The sequence below is a fragment of the Sapajus apella genome, unplaced genomic scaffold (assembly GCF_009761245.1).
Source record: "Sapajus apella isolate SASKATOON/1434 unplaced genomic scaffold, GSC_monkey_1.0 scaffold28, whole genome shotgun sequence".
NCBI lineage: Eukaryota > Metazoa > Chordata > Mammalia > Primates > Cebidae > Sapajus > Sapajus apella.
Genome location: NW_022436968.1, coordinates 20,286,077 through 20,311,007, shown reverse-complemented (window position 1 = coordinate 20,311,007; position 24,931 = coordinate 20,286,077). Strand labels below are relative to the sequence as shown.

Here is a 24,931-nt window from a genome sequence, read left to right as displayed (position 1 = left end):
ATATATATATATATATATATATATATATATCTTTAAGGAGCAAATATAAAGCCAATAGCTAACTTTTCAACAGAAGGGAGGGAATTCTAAAGACTGTAAAATGACAACTTTAAGGTGATGAAGAAAGATAATAACTACTAATTTAGAATTGTATATCCAGTGAAAATATCCTCTAAAAATAAAGGTGAAATAAAACAGAATTACTAGCTGATTGGCACTAAAAGAAATGCTAATGGGCATTCCTCAGGCAGATAGAAGCAAGGTACGCAGGAGCAACAGAAACAGTAAATACACAGGTAAAACTAAACAAACATTGTTGAAAATAATAGTAATTTTCTAAGCAATGGCCATAGCTGCAGTGCTTAAAGTCTATTGCGCATGGATTTCATGGAGCACTATATTTTCCACAGGTTGCTTTTGGCCAGTGACTGAGAGCTGCAGGGAGATGAAGGCAGGCCCATTCTAGGGATACACAGGACTCATCTAATGGCTGACTTGGATCAAGGACTCCCTGACAGCCTGGCCAGGTTTTCCTTAGATGGCACAGCAATCTAGGATACCTCTCCAACTTCTCCTTTCTCTACTAAACTCAGATTCAGACCTGTATCATAGTCTGATGGTTCTCTGAGGCTTTCCAGGTTCCCACCCATTTTCTGTAACAGTCGTTTCTCCTAAAATTCCTTGTACATTTGATCCCATGTTGTGGCATCTGCTTCTCAGAAGACCTAGTTGAGCACAGTAGAAATTAAAGTGCATTAGAATAGCACAAAAGATAGGAGGCAGTAATTGGAGCTAAGTTCTGTATGGGTCCTTCTTGTCTTAATTGGTAAGTGATAAAGAATTAATTTAAGACCAATGGTAGTAAGTCAAGAGAAAGTAATAAGATTTTTAAAAGTGTATAAATAATAAGCTAATGGGAGAACTGGAATAATAAATACTTGATAAATTATAAAGAAGACAAGAAAGAAGAAAAGAGACAAAGAATAGATGGGATATATAGAAAACTAATAATAAAATGGTCTACTTAAATCCAAATCATTAGTAACTATATTATTATTTACAAGGCTTAATTTTTTTCAATTAAAGACAAAAGGCTAGGCACAGTGGCTCATTCCTGTAATCCTGGCACTTTGGGAGGCTAATGTGGGAGGATTGCTTAAAGCCAGGAATTCAAGACCAGCCTGGGCAACATAGTGAGATCTCCATCTCTACAGAAAAATTTACAAATTATCCAGGCATAGGCCGGGCGCAGTGGCTTACACCTGTAATCCCAGCACTTTGGGAGGCTGAGCTGGGGAGGATCACCTGAGGTCAGGAGTTGGAGACCAGCCTGGCCAACATGGTGAAACCCCGTCTCTACTAAAAACACAAAAATTAGTCAGCATGGTGGCACGTGACTGTAGTGCCAGAGGCTGAGGCACGAGAATCGCTTGAACCTGGGAGCCAGAGATTGCGGTGAGCCAAGACCACGCCATTGCACTCTAGCCTGACAGAGCGAGACTCTGTCTTAAAAAAAATAAAAATAATAACAAAATTCTATAAGGGCAATGGGATTGAACATATTTTTGCATTATTAATTCCTTCTTCCTAGGGAGTTTTTACCTGTTACAATGGCTTTGAAACTTTGCCTAGTTTATATTTAAAATAAAATACCTTTCTTGTGACAGTGGAATGAATCTAATTGCAGTTGATACAAAGTTTGTTTATAGTCAGTCTCTTAATTTATGTCAAGACTAATATCTCATTTATCAGTAGAGAAAGCAGTTCATATTTGCAAAGCATTTGTATATACATATGTATTTGATAATTTTTTAAATTATCTCCCTAGGAAACATAACTTTTGAAACAATGACGGAAATTCTTCGGGACAAACCAAGTGGCATCAATATGGAGGGAGAATTCTTGACCACTGCAAGCATGGTTTCTATTTTACCTCAAGACTCCAGCCTTCCTTGCATTCACTTCTTTACAGGGACTCCTGATCCCGAGAGGTGAAGCCACAAAATACTATAAACCAGCAAGGGGTCAGGGGGTGAAGTAGAGTCATTAGTATGTTAATGATTTTGTCAGGATAAATTTTTGTTATACAAATAGGACAATAATTTTTGATGTATTTTCTGTTCAGGCTTTAATCTGCAATATTCACTTATGCGTAACTGTTCTTTTTATGGGAAGGAAATGTGAATAGTTTCTTGTACGCATTATCCCTACTCCTTCTTCCTACAAATAGATTTAATATTGTTAAGAAAAGAAAGTAGATTTTCTTACTCAGATTTCAGATATGATATTAGATAATTCATAACAGTAAAAAGGTTAAATGATGTAGTTGTACAAGATTTACTTATGCGCTCATATCTAGAAAATAGATGTACAACTTAACATATCAATAGTTCCAGTTTTATTTAACTATAATTTTTTTGAGACAGAGGTCTCGCTCTATCACTGAGGTTGGAGTACAATGGCATGATCTCAGCTCACTGCAACCTCCACTTCCCAAATTCAAGAGATTCTCATGCCTTAGCATCCCTAGTAGCTGGGATTACAGGCGTGCAATACCACACTGACTAATTTTTGTGTTTTTAGTAGAGACGAGATTTCACCATGTTGCCCAGGCTGGTCTCAAATTCCTGGCCTCAAGTGATCTGCCTGACTCAGCCTCCCAAAGTGTTGGGATTACAGGCATGAGCCACTGCACCCAGCCCAGTTTATATTTTATGTAGTACTTTTGTAGAACATCTTGATTTAAGTCACTAGTATCTCACATTTAGAAATGATTTTATATTCACTCTCTCTTAGTGTTATAGCCTTTCACAGTATTAAAAATATCCTCAAGAAAATGGAATAAAGTCTTTGAGTCCTCCTTTTGTTTTTTGACACAGGGTCTTGCTCTGTCACCCAGGCTAGAGTGGAGCGCAGTGGCAGAGTCAGCACAGTGTAGCCTTGAACTCCTGAGCTCAAGTGATCCTCCTCCCTCAGCTTCCCAAGTAGCTGGTACTGCAGGTGCAGGCCTGGCTAATTTTTAATTTTTTTGTGGAGATGGGGTCTTGCTATGTTGCCCAAGTCTGTTCTTAAACTCCTGGTCTCAAGAGAGTCTCCCACCTTGACTTCTCAAAGTGCTGGGAATTCAGGCATGAGCCACTGTGCCCAGTCATTGTCCTCCTTACTGGCACTGATGTTTACCCCAAGTCTTAATTCTCCATGTGTAACATTAAAGGTTGTTCTTATCCTCCAACTGTGGAGTTTGAAGTAGGAAAGACAAACTATAACTTTGCTGACAGTTTATGTGCCAGGTCCTCTGTTAGGTTCATGGAAATACAAGACTAAATAAAGTATGGTTCTCTGCCCCAAAGGAGACCCCAGTGTACCAGGGAAGACAGGCATGGTATAACTAAGGTGACAGGAACAAGTTAGTTTGTAGCATCATTAACAGAAATTTCTAATTAAAATGAATCTTGGAAGACTTAGAATAACACTGAATATTTTTATATATTGAATGATAATTTAAAGACTCTTTCTTCTAGATCTGTTTTTAAGCCTTTCATATTTGTGCCACATATTTCACAACTGTTGGATACCAGTTCACCAACATTTGAACTTGGAGACCTAGTTAAAAAGAAGTCACATTTTAAGCCTGACAGAAGACACCCACTCTACCAGAAACATCAACAGGCATTGGAAGTAGTAAATAATAATGAGGTATGCTAGATTATATTATTTGTTGTATCATTAAGTATAAAGTTTGATTCAATCCGTATTTTGAACTTTGGAGTATCAGCTTTCCTCCCCTCTTATAAAAAATACAGGTTTAGGAATAGTTTGGATGCTCAGACTATAGTAGAGCTGTATTATTTTTATCTTTGGTTATGAATATATATATTGTGAATCTTGCAGAGACATTTAGCACATTAAACGTACTAACAATAGCTAACATTTGTTGAGCACTTACATAGTATTTTTACATGGATTATTTTATCTAATCTCCACAACCACTGTTTTGATTCCCACTTTGCTGATAAAGTATCTGAATCTACAAGAGTTAAAGTAACTTTCTTAGTATATAACCAAAATTTACAAAGCCTCTGAAGGGCAGTTGGCCTGGTTTCTTAATGTAATTTTCTTAATCATACAGCCCCAGATTAAAATTAATTGAAGGTGACTTAAAACCCCAGAGACTTAAACTAATAATGACTTTTAGTTTTTAAAAAGTGATGCATCCTCATTATTTTAAAATGTAAGCATTATAGAAGAGTAATATATCACTCAAAATATATCTCTTCTCTAGAAATGAGGATTTATTTTTTACTGGCATAGAAAGGTAATTTTATAATGTTCTTACCTATCCAGTCTGCTAAAGAAAAATAAGGATTTCTTTTTTTCTGGCATCAATAGATAGGTAATTTTATAATGTTCATACCTATTCAGCCCGCTACAGAAAAGCAATAGATAAGAAGGGAATGGAAAGTCTGCCTAAAGGCATCCATCCATTGACTCCCTGCAATGAAAGAAAACATTAACCATTTTAAATCTTTTTTCATCTGTTTCTACTACCTTCTGGGTTTTTTTCCCTATAATTCCTTTTACTTTGTCAAGGCATATACATTTATATTCTCTCCACACTAAAATGGATTAAATGAATTTTCCTCGGGGTAATTACTTATTTTTGTCTGCAGTGTTGGCATTGTTGCCACGCCTTTTTTTTTCCCTCACCTATTTCACTTATGCTTAAAGCAGTGAGCTCTGCTAGACTTCCGATTTTTATTTTAAAATTTTTATTTTAAATAAAAAATTTAAAGCTGTAACTATTTCGGGGGGGGGGATGGAGTTTCATTGTTGTTACCCAGGCTAGAGTGCAATGGCGCGATCTCGGCTCGGCGCGATCTCGGCTCACCGCAACCTCCGCTTCCTGGGTTCAGGCAATTCTCCTGCCTCAGCCTCCCGAGTAGCTGGGACTACAAGCGTCCGCCACCATGCCCAGCTAATTTTTGTATTATTTTTTTAGTAGAGACGGGGTTTCACCATGTTGACCAGGATGGTCTCGATCTCTTGACTTTGTAATCCACCTGCCTCGGCCTCCGAAAGCGCTGGGATTATAGGCGTTGAGCCACTGAGCCGGCCAGCTGCAACTATCTTAGCCTTTACTTAAAAAGCATAAAAGTAGAAAGATAATGGAATTTGAGAGAAGAAGTGTGAAAGAGCTGGGTTCTGGTCCTGGCTCTGTAAGTAACTACTTTTGTGTCTTAGGGAGAGTCAATCTTATGGGTAGTTTTAATTTAAATTTCTTGATTACTAGTAAGATTGAAAATCTTATCCTGTGTTTATTGGTCATGAGTATTTCCTTTTAAATTACTTGTCTATTTTTTCCCTTAGGCTATTTTTCCATTGATTTTGGGTTATTTTTGTTTTTTTGCTTTAAATAGGCAAAAATATGTGAATATTAACTGTTTGTAATAAGGCAAAATTTTACCCCAGTTTATTGTTTGGCATTTAATTGTTTTGTCAGACAAAAATTTTAAACTTAGTCAATTATATGTACTAGTCTTTTGCTTTAAGGCACCTTAATTTCATGTTTCAAAAGGCCTGTCTCACTTCAATATAAATATTACTTCTAGCATATATGTGTTTTTTTTAAATTTAGTTCTTGAGTCCATCTGTAATTTACTTTTGTGTATTTCATGAAGTAGGGATTCTAACTTTGTTTTCCAAAAAGGTAACTAATTATTCCATACCATTTATAGACAAAATCAATTTTTTCCCACTAATATGACGTGTTTCCTCAGAAAAAAAAACTGCATACAATTTCATATTGAAATCCATGTTAAGTTTTACAGTCTTTGTTTTGTAGATTTCTACCCCATAATGGTCCAAATTTTAAAAATTATGCTCACTTTCTAGTAACTTTTTTCTTTTCTTTTTTTCTTTTTATTTGAGACAGTTTCACTCTGTCGCCCAGGCTGGAGTGCAGTGGCGCAATCTCGGCTCACTGCAACCTCTGCTTCCTGGGTTCAAGTGATTCTTTTGCCTCAGCCTCCCGAATAGTTGGGACTACAGGCTCGCGCCACCATGCCTGGCTAATTTTTGTATTTTTAGTAGAGCTGGGGTTTCACTATGTTGGCCAGGCTGGTATCGAACTACTGACCTCGAGGGTCCGCCCGCCTAGGCCTCCCAAAGTGCTGGGATTACAGGCATGAGCCACCACACCCAGCCAACTTTTTTCTTACATACTTTTCCTCTAGATAACTACTTCATAACTGATCATGGTGATTCATCAACAATTTAAAAACTGCTTCTTTCTGTAGGAGTCATGGATCTTTTTTCTCCCTTTATTGAAATAAGGATGCAGTTATAGAGGAAATGTCTCCTTTTAGTTGATTTTTTCCTGAACATCACTATTCTGTTTTCTTAATCTGATATTGCTTTTAAATATAAAAGATATAAATTGATAAAAATATTTTAGCCTCAGTTTTCAGTAACCTCCCACATACACAATTCATACGAGATTTTCTATTCTCCTGTCGTCTTTTAGGGCTCTTACTTATAAACTAGTCTCATAATTATTTTTGTCTTTTCTACTAAAAATAATTAATAGTTTGGTATTCATACATTAACTCGATTTAAAGTAATGATTTCCCCAAAGAATTTCATTCTTTCTATCTCTAAAGAACAAGAAAGGAACCAAACCACAAGTAGAAGCCAGAATGAACAAACCTTATCTGTAGAGGTGGGTTGGAATTTGATTAGATTCATGTGTATGTGTATATATGTTTATCTTTATATTTTTAATTGTTTAGGGAAAAGCCAAAATAATGTTGGACTACATGAGGAAACTGGAGAAAGAGCAATTCAGACAGATGGAATCAATCCTTCAAAACAAGCATCTTGATGTGGATAAAATTGTTAATCTATTTCCTCAGTGTACAAAAGATGAAATTCAAATTTATCAGTCAAATGTTAGTTCTTAGTGATCATATGGTCAGCTAATATTAGTTCTTAGTGATCAATGGTCAGCAATCTCCGAAGTTATAATCTGTCACCTTGGTAAATTATATAAACCTAATTTGAGCAGATCTGATTATTCTTGGATAGCATTCAAGTGGTATCTTGACTATTAAAACTACATTGTTGCTGAAATACTCAGAAAGAAAACATTGGAACTGGATTAATGTATCGTGGAATGTAGGTGTTATTTCAGGTGATGTACTTATTATTTTCTTTAGCTATAGTAACTTTGTCATGATAATTAAGTATTCAATTCTATGTTAAGAATGAAACATTAAAATGATGCATGGATTTATGTTTATTATAATTATTTAGTACTCTCAAATGATTTTCTCAGTTACATCAAGAAAGCAGATTTTCCTTATTCATGAAAAACATCTCAAGTGATGAGTTCTTTGTGCTTTAGGCAAATATTAACCAGCTCTAACGAGAAAAATTTCTAGATTTACACATTGTTAATACAGTATATTAGTTCTGCAAATGCACTTTTAGTAAACTCAGACATGCTCTTTGTCAAGATTTGGCTAACCAGTGAGCTTGTAGCTCTGATTATCTAGCATTTTTAGGGTCAGTATCCTTAATAGGCTTTTTTGTTAATAAGATATATTTTTACAAGAGCTTATTTGGGAGATTAGAGAATAAGATAAAAGATCCAAACCTTAGGATATATTGTTTCTGGGTCTGAAATCTCTCTCATTGTTAACTTCTGTTCACTCAGTGAAAACAGAAACAAGAACGAGGTAGTGGCAATGAAACAAAATTATTAGTATATTATGAACATGATAACATTAACACTATAATGCATTATATATTATGAATATTATAAATGAGTAACAGCTTCCTAAAGTTTATAAAACATTGTTTAGGTTACATAAAGATTATCAAGTAAGACTCAAAATTGCAAATATAAACAAAAGAAAAATCCAACTGAAAATAACACTAAGTATTTTTGGGTTTCTAGATTGTCCATTTTGGTATTTGGTTATATTATCATATTTGCTAATTGCTATCAACACAATTAGGTTAATAAAGAAGTGGGTCATTACATTCAAAGAGTGCTCAGGAAGTTATGTCTCAAAGTTCTCTCATAATACCATCATCTGCCTGATACTGCTCTTGTCTAATATAGGGCTGACATTACAAAGGAAAAGACGTCTGACTCAAGTACTCTCTTGATTCTGTTAGCCTTAAGTTTGGTTCAGTGATAGGCTGTCTCTACATGAAGACCTCTGGCCAACCCCTATACTCCTCTCTTTTAATAGATGAGGAAACCAAGGGCACACAGTTCATTGATTTCCTCAGGGACACATGTAGGAATCTTATTTCCCTCTCTAGGGCAAGCATGTTGTCACCTTCTCCTTTGCTGCCACCCTAGACTAAATTAGCACCATCTCTTACCTGGACCATTGCAGTTAACTCTTCTCCTACACACTCCTTTTGTTCTTTATCTCCATCCACATGAGTCACTGCAGCCAGAGTAATCTATAAAAAATTTAAATTTGATTATGAATCCCCCTCCTAAAACTTTTTGAAAAGAGACTTTGTTTTTTGGAGCACTTTCAGGTTCACAGCAAAATTGAACAGAAAGTACGGAGTTTCCATATAGCCCCTATTACCACACATGCATAGCCTCCCCCACTGTCAACATCATAGTACCAGAATAGTACATTTGTTAGAATCGATGGCCCTACCTTGACACATTATCACCTGAAGTCCATAGTTCGTTAGAGATCACTGTTGATATGGTACATCCTATGGGCTTTGAAAATTGTAAAATGACATGTATTCACCATTATAGTATTATACAGAATAGTTTCACTGCCCTAAAAATCTTCTGCCTATTTATCCCACTCTCCCTCCAACCCCTGGCAACCACTGATCTTTTTACTGTCTCCATAGTTTTGCCTTTTCCATATGTCATATCATCAGAATCATACAGTATGTGATTTCTAAGGATTGTCTTCTTTAACTTACTTAGTAATATGCATTTAAGGTTCCTCCATGTCTTTTCATGACTTGATATCTCATTTTAGTTCTAAATAATATTCCATTGTCTGAATGTACCACTATTGAAGGACATCTTGGTTGCTTCCAAATTTTGAAAATTATGAATAAACCTGCTGTAGATATCCATGTGAAGGTTTCTGTGTGGACATGTTTTCAACTCATTTTGTGTAAATACTGAGGAGCACAATTGCTGGATCATGTGGTAAGAGTATATTATGTTTAGTTTGTAAGAAACTGCCAAACTGTCTTGCAGAGTGGCCAGCACTTTGCATCCCTATCAGCGCTGAATAAGAGCTCTGATGCCCTATATTCTTGTCAGCATTTATTGTCAGAATTTTGGATTTTGGCCCTTCTAATAGGTACGTAATGGTATCTTGTTTTAATTTAAAATTCCCTGAAGATATATGATGTTGAACATCTTTTCATATGATTGTATCTGTTTATCTTCTTTGGTGTGTTGTCTGTTTAGATCTTTTGCCCATTGTTTACTCAGGTTATTTTCTTTTTTTTGAGACGGAGTTTCGCTCTTGTTACCCAGGCTGGAGTGCAATGGCGCGATCTCGGCTCACTGCAACTTCCGCCTCCTGGGTTCAGGCAATTCTCCTGCCTCAGCCTCCTGAGTAGCTGGGATTACAGGCATGCACCACCATGCCCAGCTGATTTTTTGTATTTTTAGTAGAGACGGGGTCTCACCATGTTGACTGGGATGGTCTCGATCTCTTGACCTCGTGATCCACCCGCCTCGGCCTCCCAAAGTGCTGGGATTACAGGCTTGAGCCACCGCACCCGGCCTACTCAGGTTATTTTCTTATTGTTGAGTCTAAAACTCTTTAAATGCCAAAAAGATCCCACTGATCTGCCTCATCTATATCTTATTACACCTTCAACCATTGTGTTTTATGTTTCTACTATGCTGCTCTTTCATGTCCTTGAATGTGCCTTCCTCATGGCTGTACTGTCTGTACTATTCATTCCATGTGCTCTCATTTACATAAGTAACACTTTACATCCTTTCAAGTTTCGCTAAGACATGACTTCCTCAGGGAAGTTTTCCTCACACCACAAGTTCTATCTTACATACTCTTAGAGGCACTCCTGATCACAGGTTAATCATGTCTAACATCTATTTTTCACAGAATAGAAGCTCCATGAGGATGGAATCATATTTGTTTCCACTCTTGTATGCTCAGTGTTCAGATTGTGTCTGGTACATGCTAGATTGCTCAATAAATATCTGTTAAATGACTGTTGGGAAGAGCTTAGACAGTGCCTCTTCTCTGCCTGTGGAAATGTAAAGTTGAAGAAATTATCTAGACAACCTATCTGCACAACTTGGTATCCTTTGATAAGTCTCAGGTTAACCTGTCACCTCTTAGATATTGTGTATTATTTACTATTACTTAATAAGCCAGGGCAATAATATGAGTATTCTAGAGAAGGCTATTTTGTTTGATATGTGATGAAAACATCAGTTTTTATATGTTAATCATGAATCAAATGTTTTGCTCTAGAAGTAACTACGTAGCCTAGAATTTTGGAGAGTTAGTTTCTTCTACAGAAACTACAGAGCTAATGTTTTCTCTTTTTCATTAATTCAGCCTTTTATCATACCAATTGCAGAAATTTATAATCTCATCTTTTCTTGAAGAATGGTGATAACATTTATGATCCTGAACTTTTTTTCCAGCCATCACTTATCACATGACTATCTATGTCCAGTGGCCTAATTTAATATTTTACATGAGATTTGAAGGGGTATACACTAAGAGCTGTATTCTGCTGCATAACAAACATATAAAACACTAGTTTCACATTTTTCTTGCTTTAGAAATTTACTGATCACTAATTGTTGTTCTCAAAATGCCAAATACCCTTTATCTTCATCCAAAAATATTGAAAGCTAAGTACAAGCTAGGCATGGAGTTACTCATTGAGAGTTAAGAAAACAATTGATTCTGCACATCAAGAGGTGCCTGGTTAAAAAAATAAAAAATGAAAAAAAAAAAAAAGAAACAATTGACTATGCTGAAGAAAAAGATATAGGTTCTAATCTATTTTTTATCACCTTTTTTCTAGCTGTCATTATATATATTGAAAATGATGAAATGTATGAAAAGGACTCTAATGTCATATCAACTCATTCATAAAAGTGTTTACAGAATGCACAATTAGGAAACCCTGTTTGCAGAACCCAGAGTCATGAAGAATAAAACAACTCAGGAAACCCACTTAAGAAAACATTGAGAATGTATAGAAAAGACCTCTATAATGGCTTTTGCACTATTCAGATTAGTCAAATAAAAGATGTCAGCAATGCAAGTTAAAATAGGTATTTTATTGAGAAACTTGCTTTATCAGTGAGAAAGTAACAGTTACAAATATTTTCATTTAATAAAATTAGCATATTTTTAATTCTAAAAATGTCTTTTAAAAGCCTTTATTATCTGAAACTGCAGATCATTCTGATTCAGGGTTTTCTTTTAGTGTCTCCCTTGGAAAAAAATGTTGCAGATTCCATTCGTGCAAATAACATGATAAGTATTTATGACTTGTTCACAAACAAATTCTCCACTTGAGTTTGAGTTGTCTGCATGCATGAGAATTAATATCTTTATTATTGTAACTATAAAAGTCTCCTGGTAACAGCAATGAGGCCTTAGGCTTACCCTGAGCATTCAGAGTCATAATGTGGTCATATTTAAAAAAGGAAAATTCCACAGCAAGACAGCAAAACATCCCCATTCACTAATCACAACTTAAAGTTGGTACAGGTTAATAGCACACTAAAATATAACTTATCTGTTATTAATAAATACAGGCTTCCATGCAGGGTTTTTTGTTTGTTTGTTTGCTTGTTTTTGAGATGGAGTTTCCCTCTTGTCACCCAGGCTGGAGTGCAGTGGCATGATCTCAGCTCACTGCAACCTCTGCCTCCGGGGTTCAAGTGATTCTCCTGCTTCAGCCTCCTGAGTAGCTGGAATTACAGGCATGTGCCACCATGCCCAGCTAATTTTGTATTTTCAGTAGAGATGGGGTTTCTCCATGTTGGTCAGGCTGGTCTCAAACTCCTGACCTCAGATGATCTGCCCACCTTGGCCTCCCAAAGTGCTGGGATTACAGGCATGAGCCACTGACCCTGGCCTCCATGTGAGTTTTTAAAAAATTGTATATTTGTTGCATTAAAAGGGCAATGGCTCTAACCCTATAAATTATTTTATAAATAACTTTTACATGAGACACTAAAAATATAATTAAATAAATATCTGAAACATGTTTAAAATAAGTTAAACCAGCACTGACATCTAATAATTAAGATGTTCAAAGGACATGTGAATAGATCTCTTTTTAATTTACTGAAGATCTCTTTTAAATTTACCTCAGATAACTGAGGATGCTATGGTCTAAATGTCTACGTCCTCCCCAGAATTCATATGCTGGAACCCAGTCCTCAATGTGTTGGTATTAGGAGGTAGAGCCTTTAAGAGGTTATCAGGTCATGAGGGTGGAGCCCCAATGAGTGGAATTAATGCCCTTATAAGGGGTTGAAGATACCAGTTCTTCCCATTTACTATGTGAGGACACAGCAAGAAGGTACCATCTCTGAGCCAGAAATTTGACCCTCATCAGACACCAGATCTGTTGGTGCCCTAATCTTGGGCTTCATGACCTCCAGAAGTGTGAAAAATAAGCTTCTGTTGTTTATAAACTGTCAAGTTTTTGATACTTTGTTATAGTAGCTGAAATAATAGACTAAGAGAAGGCAACATTTAGTAATTTTAAAAATTATATTTTTTTATACATCGACACTTAAAAAAGACTAAATTCTAAATGTAATCTTTAGAGTTTTTTTTTGTTGTTGTTTGTTTGTTTTGTTTTTTTTTTTTGTCGGGGGAGACAGAGTTTCACTCTTGTTACCCAGGCTGAAGTGCAGTGGCAGGATCTCGGCTCACTACACAACCTCTCCTTCCAGGTTCAAGCAATTCTCTTGCTTCAGCCTCCCAAATAAGCTGAGATTACAGGTGCATGCTACCACACCTGGCTATTTTTTTAATTTTGTTTTTAGTAGAGACAGGAATTCACCAGGTTGACCAGGCTGGTCTCGAACTCCTGGGCTCAAGCAATTCACCAACCTCAGCCTTCCAAAGTTCTGGGATTACAGGTGTGAACCACCATGCCTATCCTAGGTTTAGAATTTTTAAATACTGGCTTGAACTATATACTATATAGTTTTTTCTTTTCTAACTGCAGGGAATAAAGTAGAAGGGCTATCCTGCATTATGATGCGTTGTTCAAATACAGAAATGATACCTCATATGGCAATAATTTTGTTTATAAAATTCAAATTAATCTGCTCAAATTATTATTTGTAGCATAAAAGTTAAATAAAGATCAGATTACACTTCTGCAGAAGGATTGTGGAGATAATATTTATGGAGGTTCTAATTCTTTTCCTTAATGGCATAGATTAGTAATTTGGGTAGAAAAGAAAAGACAAACTTTTAAAAAACTGGTGCTTCTAAGGTTGTTTTGCTTGGTTTTTTTTGTTTTTCAGACAGGGTCTTGTTCTGTACCCAGGCTGGAGTGCAGTGATGCAATGTTGGCTTACTGCAACCGCAACCTACCCCTCTCAGGCTCAGGGGGAACTCCCACCTCAGTCTCCCAAGTAGCTGGGACTAGAGGCACCTGCCACCACACCTGGCTAATTTTTTTGTATTTTTTAGTAGAGATAGGTTTTTGTCATGTTGGCCAGGCTAGTCTTGAACACCTGACCTCAAGTGATCCACCCGCCTCAGCCTCCCAAAGTGCTGGGATTACAGGCGTGAGCCACCTTGCCTGGCCTACACCATTTTATATAAGGGACTTGAGCATCCTCAGATTTTGGGATCTTCAGGAGTCCTGGAACCAATCCCCTGTGGATACTGAAGGATGACTATAATTATTATATTCAGTATCAGAACTTTAATTTGGTTTTCTTTTTCATAAGTCAGCTTCCTATGTATTTTACATACACATAAAATCACAGACCCTGAGCACATGGTGGGAACACATCTTATCACATTTTACAGAAGAGACAACTGAGGCTCAGAGAGGTTGCCTCTGGAACTGGCCCAAGGTCACCCAGCTAAAAAGTAATGAATATGGGGCTAGAATATGATTCCCATGTAGGGTTCTCCCCTTCATAATTTAGGTCTTAGGCGAATGTGAGGGTGGGGATGAATGCTCAATTTCTTTATATCTTTCCTGTTGGACAGTGTTTGCATTAATAGCAGGAGGACTCTGTTCAGGACTCTTTTGAAGAAATCTGTAAAATAAGTACTCATCCCGGAATTCATACTCGTTGGTAATATGTTGGATGACTCCCCCTTGTACCAGCCTGTCTCCGTATATCACAGCTTCACCACGGTCAGAGGCAAGGCCAACTTCAATTAGCCAGTTCACCAGGTCACAGCCACAGAAAGTTCCAGCAGAAGTCTTTGCACCACACCTGTGTCAAAGGAATGATTCACTCATATGTTCTGTAAATCTGGTATCAGCACTGCATGATAGAGGACAAGCAAGGAAAAATAGAAGGAAAGAAGGAAAGACAGCATGATAGTTAAAAGCATGGCAGGAAGGAAACTGTTCTGAATAGAAAGGGTTTGTTAACTCTCCTGACCCTAGAAAGACCCACTGGAGGAAAAAATATACCAGTAACGCTTGTAAAAACAGAAATGCTAAAACATTACCAAAAAATGTCATAGACAATATAAATGTACTTACAAAGAAATGCTCTTTTTATTATCAGCTCTGTCCTGTACATAGCTGAATATTATATATTTTATAATTTATACTTTTAGTTATACTAAGTAATTTGTCTCAGGAACACTAAATATTTTTCACAAGCTCTTAAGTTATTATTTTCACTAAGCTATTCACATCAAACTTTTTAGCTCCATAGACATCATGTATACATATGCGCTACATACATCATAGTGCCCACAAGTAGCCTTTCTTCTTGCCCTCACCAGGCAAGACAATCCTACTGATGTGTTTGTCAGAAATTTGCTTCATTAGGAAGCAAGGACAGAATAAATGAGATCTAACTTGCTACAAATCTAAGATTTTTAAAATGTGCTTTGTGAATCTACTTCTTGAGTGTTTAAAATCTGTCTTCTTGAAACAAATATGGGATGTCTTAAGTATGTACAAATAACAAAAGAGAGAGAGATACAGGGGAAAATATCTAATTACATAAATGCTGTACATTTCCACACAAATACATAGTAGCTAGACAACATGAATCTGTGCACAAGCATCACTCAGGCTATAAAACCTAAAGTACTTGACATGGGAAATGGTGGATGAAGATCAAGATGAAAGGAAAAACAGGTACTAAAAATTTTAAAACATTTCACCATAAATGAATATTCATTAGAGTTTATATAAGAATTAGAAAAAAAGGTTAATACTCATGAAAAGTTTTCTCAAGTACATAAGATTACAACATTTTAATATCAGTATTTCATTTAGTGATGTCATCTTAATTTATGTCTTGCAACTAGAAACACTATATTCAACAAAAACCTGAATATCATAGTATGTGTTAGCTTCTTTTTGCTTGTTGATTTTTTTGATTTATAGCCTAACACCTTCTATTCCAGACACCAACAGAATATTTGTTTCCTGATGACTGTGATCAGGCAGCTGTAATAAGGGCCCATGGCCAGGCACAATGGCTTACGCCTGTAATCCCAGCACTTTTTTGGGGAGGCCGAGGTAGGCAGATCGCTTGAGCTCAAGAGTTTAAGGCCGGCCTGGCCAATGTGGCAAAACTCTGTCTCTACTAAAAAAGTTCAAAAAATTAGCTGGGTATGGTGGCACACACCTGTAGTTCCAGCTTCTCAGAAGGCTGTGGTGTGAGAATCACCTGAGCCCAGGAGGTTGAGGCTGCAGTGAGCTGAGATTGTGCCACTTCACTCCAGCATGGGTGACAGGAGTGAGACTCTGTCTCAAAAAAACAAAAAAGCAACCCATGGAGCTGTACAAAGTGGCAGAGAATGTGACACTGTGCAGGCTATAGATCCTGGAAAGGGGCAGGGAGTAGGCCAGCATGCTCCCAGCTGGTGTCCATGCAGCCAAATGGGACTGAGGCAGCCTGGCAGCCCTGCAAATTGCAAGAGCTATGCTTCCTTCCTGAGAACTGGCAATCACAATGGGCCTGAAAGAGCTAACATGGAGTTCTCATTTTTAATTTCAAAAAGCAGGGTTTTGAAATTAAAACCCTGGGCGCAGTGGCTCATGCCTGTAATCGCAGCACTTTGGGAGGCTGAGGTGGGTGGATCACCTGAGATCAGGAGTTTGAGACCAGTCTGGCCAACCTGGTAAAACCCTGCCTCTACTAAAAATACAAAAATTAGCTGGGCATGGTGGCATGTGCCTGTAGTCACACAGCCAACAAGAGGGAGTTCAGGAGCTGAGTTCTAGTATTAGTTCACACCCCTGCGTCCCCATTTCCACTCTCTGTCCCAGGCTACCTTCTGATTATAATGACATATGTGTTAAATATAGTGGCATAATATATGTAAATAAATTATCCTTAATACTAATTTTCATACATTTCATATTTTCAGTTATAGACAGAAAAGTATTTGGTTCTTTGTATTTTGTTTTCTCTTTTATGACAACCAGCAATACTGGTAGTATAGTATTTATTCAAAGTTCATAATTTCCTGCTGTGTACTTCATTTATAAATTTTCTTTTTCCTCATCCAAAATTAAAAGAGAACCTGCAATATACTTCATACATTAAGGATTAGAATAATAAATATGTCACAGACTAAAGATTAGAACTTGAATTGAAACATAAGCAACAAAATTAAGAGGCAGAAATTTCATTTCATTTTCTTGACAATTGCATTTGTCAAGAAATGGTGAGGTGGGAATATAACGTCACTTCTAAATCCAATATATCTCAGGGTTTTCTGAGACACACTACTGGCCAACTTGAAAGGAGTGTTAATATTCTATGACATTTTGGTTCATTTTAAACTGAAGTGTTCACATTTTGCATGGCAACCAAAAGTGATATGACATTTTAAAAACATTAAAATCATAGTAATATGACTCTTTGATGTGCCATTTCTGAAACTATAAACTGACCATAATTCTTTTAACTTTTACATGCACATGTAAAAATAATCATGTAATCAGTGACAGCCACCTCGTTTAGCCCATTACCATCCAAAATTAATCATTTAAAATATAATTATCTAGAACCTGTATTGGCAGTTTGCTTACCTTCTTTCTTTGACAATGTTTCGGATACAGAGGTCACGGTGATAATGGATAAATTGTTGACAGGTCATTCTTATTTCCTCTGAAACAGGAGAATCCCTATTTTCTGCTGTTTCTTTATTGTTCCATAGGAATTCTAGTCTGAAAATCAAATTTAAGGCCATTTTTAAGGAAAGAAAATCACTGAGACAGAACTCTTCCTGCCTTATCACCCCATCAAAATGGCTGTACCAAGGCTGTGGATCTCCAAAGCCGTCATCTACAACACCCAGACATCATTAGTCTCAGAAGCAAAAACATTCTACGTTCATTTTCCTATTCAAAGCTTACTGGGGTGGAAGACTTAATCATTTTATAAACCCTCCAGACATGTTCAACCCATTTCAGGTTCTACTAATAAATGTTCCTTACTCTACATTCTACTGTTTTGAAATGCCAAGATAAATTAGAGATCAAATATTTTGTTTAATCACTGTCCTATAGAGTACCAATACTGGAGTACAGAGCGGTTTTGTTTCAGCCGTCCTAGACAACAGAATTGTTGATTACTTTACCCCATCAACATTATGAAGCTGATAACTAAGTTCAATGACTTTCCAATTATGCTTTTCCTCTTTCATGAAATGATTATGAACCTAGCAACTACATCTTGATGATGATGATAAAGAAGAAAGAACCATTACCATTTACTAGGCGCTTTTCATAGAGCTAGTAGGATACATTTCTTTAGCACTTTCGGTTTCTACAAATTTTGACTTTGAAAACACATGAAGTACAAAGATTTGTCCCCACCTCTTCCTCCTACCCCCATGTTGGAGTATTACTATTTGTTATTTTTCATAAAAAAAATCCCTGATCTTAATTCAAAGAAACCCTTCACTAAGCTGATAAAAAACCAACAATTTAGAAAGAAAACTTGAGTTTCCTGTAAACTGTCAATTTGATTAAAAGAGAAATTGTGTTGTCAAAGGAGAAAGACAATCAAATACAGACCATGGGGGCACACCACCTACTCCTTCCATTTCCAAAGACATTTTCAAGTGTCATTTAACTTTATGTAGTTAATGGCATAGATAGAAATCAATGTCCATCAATTCTTGTTAAAGTACAAATTACAATGCTGGATTTATAATAGTTCCTGCAATTTTTTTTTGCAATTGTTTATAACCTTTGTGTGGCATTTAGCGGTGTCCTAGCAGTTAATAAAGGTTTAAAAACATCAGTATCTTTCTGTGTGTGTGTGTGTGTGTGTGTGTGTGTGTGTGTGTGTGTGTGTGTGTGAGAGAGAGAGAGAGAGAGAGGCAGAGAGAGAGTACATGCACGTGCGCACATGAGAGAGAGAGAGAGACAGGGTCTTGCTCTATCGCCCAGGCTGGAGTGCAGTGGCACAATCTCAGCCCACTGCAACCTCTGCCTCCCAGGTTCAAGCCATCCTCCTGCCTCAACCTCCTGAGTAGCTGGGACTACAGAAGCATGCCGCCACACCTGGCTAATTTTTGTACTATTTTTTTTGTAAAGACAAGGTTTCACCATGTTCCCCAGGCGGGTCTCAGACTCCCGAGTTAAAGCAATCTGCCCATCTTGGCCTCCCAAAGTACTGGGATTACAGGCAGCCACCAGGCCTGGCCCCATTATAAGTATCTTAATAGAATGGCTTTGTCATCACATTTACAGATACGGATTTATTTCAAAACCTAATTTACCTTCTTTTGAAAGGTAGGATGATTAAATGTTTATCTAATCCAAAGATTCCAAAGGAAATAAATCCCTAGGGAAGAAAACAAAGTTATTTTTTTCTGAATTCAACAATAACATTTTAAAACGAGAAATTTAGGAATCACAAAATTTAGTGATGGAAGAGGCAAACTTACAGTGACAAGAGCAACGTTTTAAAATACAAACATAAAGCAGACCCTTCGAAGGCAGATATGATCCTTTGCTGCCTTTCCCAGTCATTCTATCCTACTTATGATGAGTGATACAACCCGGGGCTGGGCAGCCACATTTACACACATGATAGTAAAATGAAAACATTTAAGGGTACATATGTCTTTGTTTCTCCTTTATCAAAAGAAAACATTTCCCACTGTGCTTAAGTATTTATTTTTCCATGAAATGTCATAAATTATAATTAACAAGTGTTGCAGTATCTAATAATAATACAGTAATTGAACAGAATTTATGTAAGGTGAAACTGGCTAGTGGTTAGGGGAAGAGTTTAAAGGATGTTGACAACGTGACTTTTTTCTCACTCCGTCGTCCGGGTTGCAGTGCAGTGGCACGAACTCGGCTCACTGCAACCTCTACCTCCTGGCTTGAAGAGATTCTCATTCCTTAGCCTCTGTAGTAGTTGGGATTACAGGCATGCACTACCACGTCTGGCTTTTTTTTTTTATATATATATTTATTGTAAGATGGGGTTTCACCGTGTTAGCTAGGCTGGTCTTGAACTCCTGGCCTCAAGTGACCTGCCCATCTTGGCCTCCCAAAGTGCTGGAATTACAGGAGTGAGCCAAGGAGCCCAGCCCCGATGTGACTTATTAAGATCACACCAAAGTTACTACCTGGTATTTTTCTGGTGGAAGCACTCAGTGTACATTCTGATGACTTTAAGCAATATAATAGTTCTTCTCTACTAGAAGACAGGCAGCAGCTGTCAGCTGTCATGCATACCAGCAGCTGGCAAACAAACCAAACCCTTTTATGTGAAAGAAAACAACATTCTCATCCATTCCCCACTTCCCCCCAACCCCCACCAATCAACCTATCCAGGAAAACAAAAACCCCTCAAAGTTCTCCGTAAATAAATACCTGGCCAAAGTTAAACACAGCACAGAAAAACTGTAACTCAACATAAAGTCTTCCAGGCTCTTGGTTGAATAGCCACCATAAACAACTGGAAAGATTCTGTAATGGAAGGAGAAAAGAGTATTTTAAAAATGAAGCAAGCTAATAATTCCACTCCATCCACAGCATAGTACAATAACTTACCTACTTAATAATTACAGGGAAAAAGACTAGAGGGAAAAACACTGAGAGAATACAGAGGCTTTGTCTTTTCAACAAGAAGTTTCAACCTCTCCTCCTGACAGATGTCATTCAAACAGTATCTATTCTGATCAGATTGAAGTAAGAAGACATGAGCCATAATACAGAAGCTTACATAATGTATCAAGATTGCCGACTAGCCTAAGACAGGCCGATTTTAAATTTAGTTCTACACAATGAAAACAATTACATCACTAAGCAATTCCTGGCAGCATTTCTTATTTTTGATTTTTGTTATTAAACAGCACGTAAAGTGGTGGTGGCTGATAATCACACTATCTCATGAGCATCCCAGTGTGAAAAGGGTTCCTTCATAGGTTATCTGGTCCCTCTCCTACCTCTGGACAAGTTATACTTGAACCATCTCAAAGAATAATATAACAACTGGTAATTCACAAATAGGACGTTTAGTAACCAAAGAAATGCATGTAGTCTAAAAATAAAGTACTGTATTTTATTTTTCTCTATTTTGTAAGCAACTATTGTATGAAGCAGTTATGTTATTTTGGTAAGTGAAAAATATTTTTTAAAGCTTATCCAATGAATATGTTCTAAGAGGTTTTTTGGTTTTCTTTTTTCTTTCTGGTGGGCTCTGAGGTTTCATTTTTCTGAGAGATTAATGTAGGCATTTATCCATTTTGGTCAGGTATATTAGGAACAAGAGGCCATGTGTACATTATTGAAATACCTGCTTTTACCAAATTCTAGGTTCAGAGCATAGAATGAATAAATGATTCTAAGCAGAATAAGCTATTGGAGCACTTAGGCCTCAGAAATGTAATGTGAATGATTCATCTCTTCCCCTCACACCCCCAAAGATTTAACTCAAGATTTGAATTCAGGTGACCTAGCTATCACACTTCTGGAAAGCAGCAACTAAGATTTTCCCAGATGCCTGAATAAAACCTTTCCCAAAAATGTAGAGAAATGGCCCCAAAACAAAACCAGAAAAAAACAATTACAGCAAACAGGCCAATGATGAGAAGTAAACACAGCAACACATGTCGGGTCAGTTGCTGGTCTCCACTTTGTAGATACTGTTCTTCTTCCTGAGCTAATATGCAGCTCTGGGAGTTACAGCGACTCACACAAAGATCGTCTATAAAACAGTAAGCACAACAATTTGTAATCAGAGCTTTTTATCTAAATGCATTTTAAATGTGTAATGACTTCCTGAGAGAAACAACAGAAAAGCACATTCAGCTAAGAATCAGTATAATATTTTAGATGAAATTGGAGGAAAGCTCCTTCATGTTGTTTTAGAAGAATTCTAGTTGAAGTGTTTTTATCTCAAAAAACGTAAGTAGAACGCAATAGTTCTTTTTTTACACTATTCAACAATGTTATATATATAATTATCTAATATAAGTTATATAATTTGGCCTTTAAAAATCACACATAATTTGGCCATGTGTGGTGGCTCATGCCTGTAATCCCAGCCCTTTGGGAGGCTAAGGTGGGCAGATCACCTGAGGTCAGTAGTCCAAGACCAGCCTGGCCAACATGGTGAAACCTTGTCTCAACTAAAAATACAAAAAACAAAACAAATAACTCCATTTAAAAATGGGCAAAAGACATGAACAGACACTTCTCAAAGAAGACATACAAGTGGCCAACAAACATTAAAAAAAAGCTCCACATTGCTAATCATCAGAGAAATGCAAATCAAAACCACAATGAAATATCATCTCATACTAGTCAGAAGGGCTGTTATTAAAAAGTCAAGAAACAACAGGTGCTGGTGTGGTTGCAGAGAAAAGGGAATGCTTATATACACCATTGATGGGAATGTAAATTAGTTCAGTCACTGTGGAAAGCAGTTTGGAGATTTCTCAAAGAACAGCGAGCGATCCCATTACTGGGTACACATCCAAAAGAAAACAAATCGTTCTACCAAGGCACATGCAATTGCATGTTCATCACAGCACTACTCACAATAGCAAAGACATTGAATCAAACTAGGTTTGAATCAATGGTGGACTACATAAAGAAAATGTGATACATATATACCATGGAATACTATGTAGCCATAAAAAGGAGATAGGCCAAGCACAGTAGCTCATGCCTATAGTCCCAGCACTTTGGGAGGCCAAGGCAGGCGGATCACTTGAGCTCAGGAGTTCGAGACCAGCCCAGGCAATATGGCAAAACCCTGTCTCTAAAAAACAACACAAAACAAAACAAAAATTAGCCAGGCATGAATAATAGTACATGCCTGTGGTCTTGGCTACTTGGTAGGCTGAGGTGGGACGATGGCTTCAGCTCAGAAGGCAAAGGTTGCAGTGAGCTGCTCACTCCAGCCTGGGTGGCAGAGCCAGACCCTGTCTCAAAAAAATAAAAGAATAATGTCCTCTGCAGCAACACGGATGCATCCAGAGGCCCTAATCCTAAGTGAATTCACATAAGAACAGAAAACCAAGTACTGCATGTGCTCACTTATAAGTGGGAGCTAAACATCAGATACTCATGGACTTAAAGATGGTAACGATGGAAATTGGGGACTACAAGAGGTGGGACGGTAGGAGGGAGGGGGCAAGGGCCAAAAAACTACTGGCTACTATGCTTTGAGGTGATGGGATCATTTATTTGTACTCCAAACCTCAGCATGACACAATATACTCAGGTAGCATAACTGCACATGTCCCCACTGAATCCAAAAGTAAAAGTTGAAAAAAATTTGCCTTCAAAAAGACCTTTGAGGAACCACAAAAGTATTTATATGCCATGTTTTGTTCACATCTGGAACCAAACACAACTCACAGGCATGACTCTTTTCTGGCCAAAAATAGAGGTGAGGTACTTTTCACAGGAAGTCTTTGTTTTTCTACCTCAGCTCCACTCTATCTACAGGAGCAAAAGCAAAGAAAAATATTTTTTACAAAATAGATGTCTACTCCAACATACGGTCTTATACAAGTCAATGATTAAAAACCACAATTCTGGCTGGGCATGGTGGCTCATGCCTGTAATTCCAGCACTTTGGGAGGCCAAGGAGGGCAGATCGTGAGGTCAGGAGTTTGAGACCAGCCTGGCCAACATAATGAAACCCCATCTCTACTAAAAATACAAAAATTAGCCAGTCATGGTGGCACATGCCTGTAGTCGCAGCTACTTGGGAGGCTGAGGCAAGAGAATCGCTTGAACCCAGGAGGCGGAGGTTGCAGTGAGCTGAGATCATGCCACTGCACTCCAGCCTGGGCAACAGAGCGAGACTCCAACTCAAAAACAAAAAACAAAAAAAAACCCACCAGAAAAACCCCACAATTCTATAGCTCTTGCCCTCGACCTAAAAGAAAAAAAATTTGTATTTCCTAAAGCATTTTAGAAAAGGCCATGTATACCTGTTAAACATGGTCTAGCTGTTGCTAATAGCATGGAAGTAGCTTCGTAATGTTGCTTAGTAAAATGAAAGTAGGTTGCCAAACTGTCTTTGTAATATGATCCTATTTTAATAAAAATTATTTATATATATATGTGTGGAAAAATTCTGGAAGTATACCTATATATAATAAATCTGGTTTTAAAATATTATGTACAGGCCAGGTGCAGTGGCTCATGCCTGTAATCCCAGCACTTTGGGAGGCTGAGCTGGGCAGATCACTTGAGGTCAGGAGTTTGCGATCAGCCTGGCCAGCATGGTGAAACTCTGTCTCTATTAAAAATACAAAAACATTTAGCTGGGTGTAGTGGCAGGTGCCTGTAATCCCAGCTACTTGGGAGGCTGAGGCAGGAGAATTGCTTGAATCCAGGTGGCAGAGGTTGCAGTGAGCCAAGATCACGCCACTGCACTCCAGCTTGGGTGACAGAGCAAGACTTCATCTAACATGTATACAGAGAGTACAGATATTACAAAAATGGATAAAAATAAATCTGTCTTTCATTTGCTTTTTCACACATTGTTGCCATTTAACAATCTAAATGTGACACTTACTTTTGCTTTTGTACTATGCCAAGGAGAATGAATTATATTGTCAACTATAAAAATTCTAATTTGCCAATGGTTTAATTTCCTGGACTTTAGGTTTAGGAATGATACTAAATTGTACGATTAGATGAAGTCCCTATACAATAGATCTCATTCTATATAATTTTTATAAAATAACATCAGAAAATCCAAGCCCCTATAATTTAAGATAATTTTCAAGAATCAACTTTTTGTTTGTTTTTGAGACAGGTTCTTCCTCTGTTGCTCAGATGTGATCATGGCCTATTGCAGCCTCAGCCTCCTGGGCTCAAGTGATCCTCCCACCTCAGCCTCCTGAGTAGCTTGGATTACAGGCATGAGCCACTGCACTCAGCTAATTTTTTTTGATTCTTTGTAGAGACAGGGTCTGGCTATGTTGCCCATGCTGGTCTTGAACTCCTGGGCTCAAGCACAATCCTCCCACCTTGGCCTCCCAAAGTGCTGGGATTATAGGAGTGAGCCACTATGCTCAGCTGAAAATCAACATTATTAATGAAGAAAATGACAGATAAGCAAAGCCTGAGATTTGGGGAGGGAAAAAGAACTCTGCCAAATCAGATTACATGTTGAATTCGTTCATGGATTTTACTATTTCTCCCTACATTGTGTAGGGAGAAAACAATAAGAAGAAAGCCTTGGAAA

At 37.4% G+C, this 24,931-nt stretch overlaps 2 protein-coding genes and 1 long non-coding RNA gene across 9 annotated transcripts in view; 2 read left to right on the top strand and 1 right to left on the bottom strand.

The window, feature by feature from the left end:
* Positions 1 to 9,129, top strand: part of SCRN3 (secernin 3) — a 23,313-nt gene extending 14,184 nt beyond the window's left edge. The window contains exons 6-8 of the mRNA XM_032292917.1: positions 1,829 to 1,991; positions 3,522 to 3,696; positions 6,789 to 9,129. Coding sequence (XP_032148808.1) covers positions 1,829 to 1,991; positions 3,522 to 3,696; positions 6,789 to 6,959 — 509 coding nt within the window. The 3' untranslated portion in view covers positions 6,960 to 9,129. The remainder of the gene's footprint in view (positions 1 to 1,828; positions 1,992 to 3,521; positions 3,697 to 6,788) is intronic.
* The window catches only part of GPR155 (G protein-coupled receptor 155), a 47,939-nt gene continuing 30,284 nt past the window's right edge, over positions 7,277 to 24,931 (bottom strand). For 3 of the 7 annotated variants that reach the window (XM_032292910.1, XM_032292911.1, XM_032292912.1), the window contains 5 exons: positions 21,288 to 21,424; positions 20,089 to 20,184; positions 18,981 to 19,045; positions 17,281 to 17,418; positions 14,188 to 14,488 (listed from right to left, as the gene is read on the bottom strand). In XM_032292910.1, coding sequence (XP_032148801.1) covers positions 14,188 to 14,488; positions 17,281 to 17,418; positions 18,981 to 19,045; positions 20,089 to 20,184; positions 21,288 to 21,424 — 737 coding nt within the window. Of the gene's footprint in view, positions 8,479 to 13,553; positions 14,540 to 17,280; positions 17,419 to 18,980; positions 19,046 to 20,088; positions 20,185 to 21,287; positions 21,425 to 24,931 lie in introns of those variants that run through there. The other 4 variants (XM_032292915.1, XM_032292913.1, XM_032292909.1 and 1 more) reach the window with 4 other exon arrangements.
* Positions 9,451 to 11,527, top strand: LOC116561141. Its single transcript, XR_004273306.1, has 2 exons — positions 9,451 to 9,496; positions 9,803 to 11,527. It is a non-coding gene; the product is annotated as an uncharacterized LOC116561141 (long non-coding RNA).